Source organism: Gopherus evgoodei, unplaced genomic scaffold (assembly GCF_007399415.2).
Source record: "Gopherus evgoodei ecotype Sinaloan lineage unplaced genomic scaffold, rGopEvg1_v1.p scaffold_31_arrow_ctg1, whole genome shotgun sequence".
NCBI classification, from domain to species: domain Eukaryota; kingdom Metazoa; phylum Chordata; order Testudines; family Testudinidae; genus Gopherus; species Gopherus evgoodei.
In genome coordinates this window covers 1,560,431-1,565,059 of record NW_022059983.1, presented here as the reverse complement: position 1 = coordinate 1,565,059, position 4,629 = coordinate 1,560,431, and the positions used below count along the sequence as shown (strand labels likewise).

The 4,629-nt window shown below is 42.4% G+C and overlaps 1 protein-coding gene across 1 annotated transcript; it reads right to left on the bottom strand.

Annotated features, from left to right (window-relative positions):
* Window positions 1–2,174: 2,174 nt before the first annotated feature.
* On the bottom strand, window positions 2,175–3,128 carry LOC115640383 (olfactory receptor 6N2-like). Its single transcript, XM_030543125.1, has one exon. It carries the CDS (start codon window positions 3,126–3,128, stop codon window positions 2,175–2,177), a length of 954 nt encoding a protein of 317 aa, XP_030398985.1.
* Window positions 3,129–4,629: the final 1,501 nt, after the last annotated feature.

Below are 4,629 nucleotides of genomic sequence, written 5' to 3'. Positions count from 1 at the left end.
AGAAATGCTGATGAATGGCAACCTCAAGCAATTAATTTCCTAGGATTTTTTAAATACTTTCCTGGGGGTAGGAGGCCTTTTATGGAAGCAGAGAAGTATGCTAGTAGGTAGAAGTGCAGATGATGGAGACTGTTTATGCCTCAACCCCTGTGCAGGAGCGCTAATATCCCTTCTCTACTGCAAGAAAAAATTGAACATAAAAGTGCAGCTTTTGCTGGAGAATGTGCACTGCAATCATATTTACATAGAGACAATCATCATTCAAGTTTATCCATCTAACGCTTGTGTGACGAATTTACCTTTGAAAAGCTTCCAGACTCTCAGGGAAAATGACAGATCGATTCAAAGATTTCGAACAGCATTTTCATTTAATGTTAAATATGTGAAGTTGGGACAAACATTAGCAAATAAATAGCGTGTTTATTACTATTTGTACATGTTCATTTTTAATCCCAAAGAAAAATAGTTACATTTTTGTTACATTTTTGCACTCAACATTTTCATAGATGCTTTTCCCAGCCATTAAGATAGTTATTCATAAATTGCAACCACATGGTTGTATGTTGCCAACATTTTAAAATATTTTTTACCAATAAAATATATTTTTTCAGTTAAAAAAAAGCATTTCCTGTCATTGTGGCCCAGGGATGACTCTTTACAAGTGGGGAAAAGTAAGATTGGTGAGGGCTCTTTGCAGATAATCAGTTGCATGATATTGCATTCACATGTATTCAATTCAGGATTGAACCACGGAAGGCGTCATTCCCTGGGCCCCAATTTAGCAGTCTACTTGCACATGTTTGATTTTAGCTTTAACGTAATATTATGTATGATACTTACATGCTTTATTGGGTAGAAACATGGACTTAGGCATAACGTCAAAATATTTTAGTGACCTGAGGCATCAGGTACGTACGTGAACCGTACTGCTGATTACTTATTACAGGTGGAGAGAAATATGGAAAAGAATGTCAAAAAAGTGAATCAGGAAAAGAAAACAGTGGAGGAGATTGTCTTGACCATAAAAAATTACCCTCAGAAATTCTAGGTCAAAGCAAAAAGTAAAGTAAAATAGAGAGAAAACAGAAGGGAAAGTGTGAAAATTTCTTCAGGTAAAGTTGTTTCTTTAGCGTTAGAGCTCTCTGCTACAGTTTTCTTGACTTCAGTGTATTTGGTTTTGACTAGAGACGAGAAAGTCTATTGTGAATGGGGAGAAGGTGAAGAGAGGAAGCTAGAAGAGAGGAATGGGGGCCAAGGCTGAAGTAGTGTAATGGGAGAGAGAGAAAGAGGGGAAAAGAAGGGAGAGCAGTGGACAGGATGCAGCGGGATGAAAATAAGGGCGTGAAATGCCACATGGTAAGCAAGTGAACGGAGACAATTTGCGGGGTAGCTATTGGGGAGGGCCATGGCTTTAGATGGTGATGAAGTGAGGCAGCGTTATGGAAGAAAGGATAATTTACAGAGCACCTGGGGCCTGATTCTCTGGGCCATGCATGCAATTACGTCAGTGTAACACCATGCCATTAACATATAGGAGGTCTTAACGGCAGGGGTTATAGGTATGTTGCACTTACATAAATGATGCATGGCTACAGTGAATGGACCCCTTAATGCTGAGTCAATTCAGGTTTGCCAGAAAGTGAAGAAGTGGGCTGTGCAGAAGGGTAAACCACAGGTTAACAGCTGTACAGTTGGAGGCTGTGAGGACAAGGCTGCAGTATGGTAGAGGGCTGCAGGTGTTTCTAAAGCACTTGGGAATTTTATACTCTGCATTTGCAAGGTTGCTGCTAGCAGTGAATCTGAGCAGCCTGGGTGGAAGGCAACCCATATTGCCATCATGTTTCCTTGCTCCAGACTGGCCAAGGGAGGGCAGGAAACTGAGGACCCGTCCCACAAGCCTGGCTATATTGCCTGGTGCCTTGGGCTCCTGAGAAGTGAAACAAACAGACAATATTGAAGGTGAAAATCAGAAAACCATTAGAAAGTTGGACGGAAGGGCCGGGGGCAGGAAAAGAGGAACAAAAATGCCCTGGAAGCCAGCGAGCCACCAGCCTTGAAAGTATAGGTTGGGGCCTGGCCAGATTATAAACCAGAAGGAAAACCACATGCACACAACATTCCTCCATAGAGACTTCTGGCTCAGCTTCTTTGACGAAGGAGAGTTCACAGTGGCGTCAGGACTGTGCACTGCTGTTAATCAGTCCTTTTTGCAGGATTTTCCTTTTTATTGCATTCAGTATTTCTTTGTTCCGTAAACTATAGATGATTGGATTGATTAAAGGAGTCACCACAGCATAAATCACAGCAAATGCCCTATCATAATCCAAGGAATAGCTTGTCTTTAATCGTACATACATAAATATAATACTCCCAAAAAATAACAGTACCACAATCAGGTGAGCGGCACAGGTGGAAAAGGCTTTTTTTCGCCCCTCAGCTGTGTGTATTCTCAATATAGCCTTTATAATATTTATGTACGAGACAACAATAAACAAAAATGTCACTAGGATTATAAATGCATTGACTATAAAATCAACGAGAACATTGATGGAGGTGTCTGTGCAGGCCAAGCTCAATAGAGGGGGGAAGTCACAGAAGATATGCTGGATTTCATTGGAGCCACAGAAAGGCAATTTGGAGACCAAGATTACCTCAATGACAGGACACATGAAGCCACAAATCCAGCAGCCCGCAGCCAACTGAGTGCATATTTTCGGGGTCATGATGGCAGAATAGCGCAGTGAATTACAGATAGCTAAATATCTGTCATAAGCCATTGCTGTTAGCAGATAACATTCAGTGGCTCCTAGGGAATGGAAGAAATATGTTTGTAAGAGACACCCGGTGAAGGAAATGCTTTTTGTCTTGCTCAGTAAATTTGAAAGCATTTTAGGGATAGTAGCTGCTGTATACCAGATTTCCAAGAAAGCTAAACTGCTGATAAAAAAATACATAGGTCTATGAAGTCGAGCATCTGACCTGATGACTGTGAAAATCACCGTATTCCCGAAAATGGCTAAGAGATGGATGAGTAGCAGCAGGGTAAAGAGGAGAGCGTGGAAGCTCTGAAGGCTTGGGAATCCCACGATTATGAATTCGGTTACACTGCTCCAATTGCTTGTTCCCATGTTGCCACTGGATTAGTCTGCAAATTCGAGGCTCCACTAAAATTAAAAGACGTCTCAGATGATGGATCAACAAAATAAAATGCTGAAAGTAACCCAAAAAACCCATTAGTATATTTGGCTGACTCAGGTCTGCACCCATTAATGCCCAATAACCTTCCATTCCCCCTCACCATTCACTTGCTCTTCTCTGACACTTCACAATAATCTTAACAATAAATGGAGCTTCATTGATTCATAGGGCAATAGAGTCTAAGGTCAGAGGGACCACTGTGACCATCAAGTCTGATCTCCTGAATAACATCGGCCACTGAACTTCCCCACAGTAATAGAATCACCCCAAAATGAGAACTTCAAACTTCTACAGAAACACCAACAGCAACCATCACCCTGTTCCCACTTATCCCACCACAAAGTCTCCCAAACTGAATCCCCTCACGTCTCCCCACATCCTCAAAGAGGGAACCCGGAATGCCTTTCCCCCAATCCAGAAGAAGAGAGCCCAACTTCTCCCCCACTTCAGTCAGGGATCCTGTCACCTCCTCCCCCACCTCTACAAACAGGGATCCAATTTGTAGCAAATATTAATTCGACCAGAGAGAGAATGAGAGAAATTGACTCTCCTGCCAGAGATTAGGGCACTCACTGGGTGAAGCGGAGACCAGCGTTCACGTCCCTGCTCCGAAACAGACAGAGCAGGGATCTGAAAACAGGTCTCCCACATGCCAAGTGAGTGACTTCACCACCCGGCTATGGGGTTGGGGGGGTGTTGAGAGAATGTGTGACATTTTATTCTGTGTTATTATTTTTTTTCGGTAAGAAAGGGCCGATGGGGGAATCCCCTTTGCTGGATGAAAATAAGGGAAAAACCACATGAGAAATAATGGACAATGCATTATTTCAAGGGACGTTTTAAGGAAACACCACAGTGTAATTAGCATCACACCACACTGTAATTAGCGTCAGCTTCCATTAACTGTTTAAAATGGCCAAGGGGTGTTTCTTAAAATAAGGGCTGAGTGGTAATCCTACCTAACCTGACTCCAGGAGAGAGTTCATACCTGAGAATACCAAGCCAAAAGAGACAGATCCCTGGGGTCAGAATTCACCCGCTTAACTGCCTGGGAGGGATGAGGGGCTAAAACCCCACCTTCCTTCCTGGCATTTCCTATTTGCTAGATCACTGAGTCTCAGCCTTTCCAGAGTACTATATTTCTTACAGAAGTCTGATTTGTCTTACATACGCCCAAGTTTCACCAAGTAGTTGCTTACGAAAATCAGATATAAAAATACAAAAGTTTCACAGCAGTAGTAGCTGAAAAGTTATTTTGTACTGAGGTCACTAGTGCTTTTTATGTAGCCTATTGCAAAACTAGATACATATCTAGCTGACTTAATATACCCCTGGAAGACCTCTGCATATACGCAGGGATACATATATCCCCTAGTTGAAAACCACTGGTCTAGATAACCCAGGTCGCCACTCAGCATGCTGGTTTTGGTG

Bases quoted from the DNA above. Each gene is read 5' to 3' on its own strand.
- LOC115640383 (XM_030543125.1), bottom strand. From the start codon at position 3,128: ATGGGAACAAGCAATTGGAGCAGTGTAACCGAATTCATAATCGTGGGA.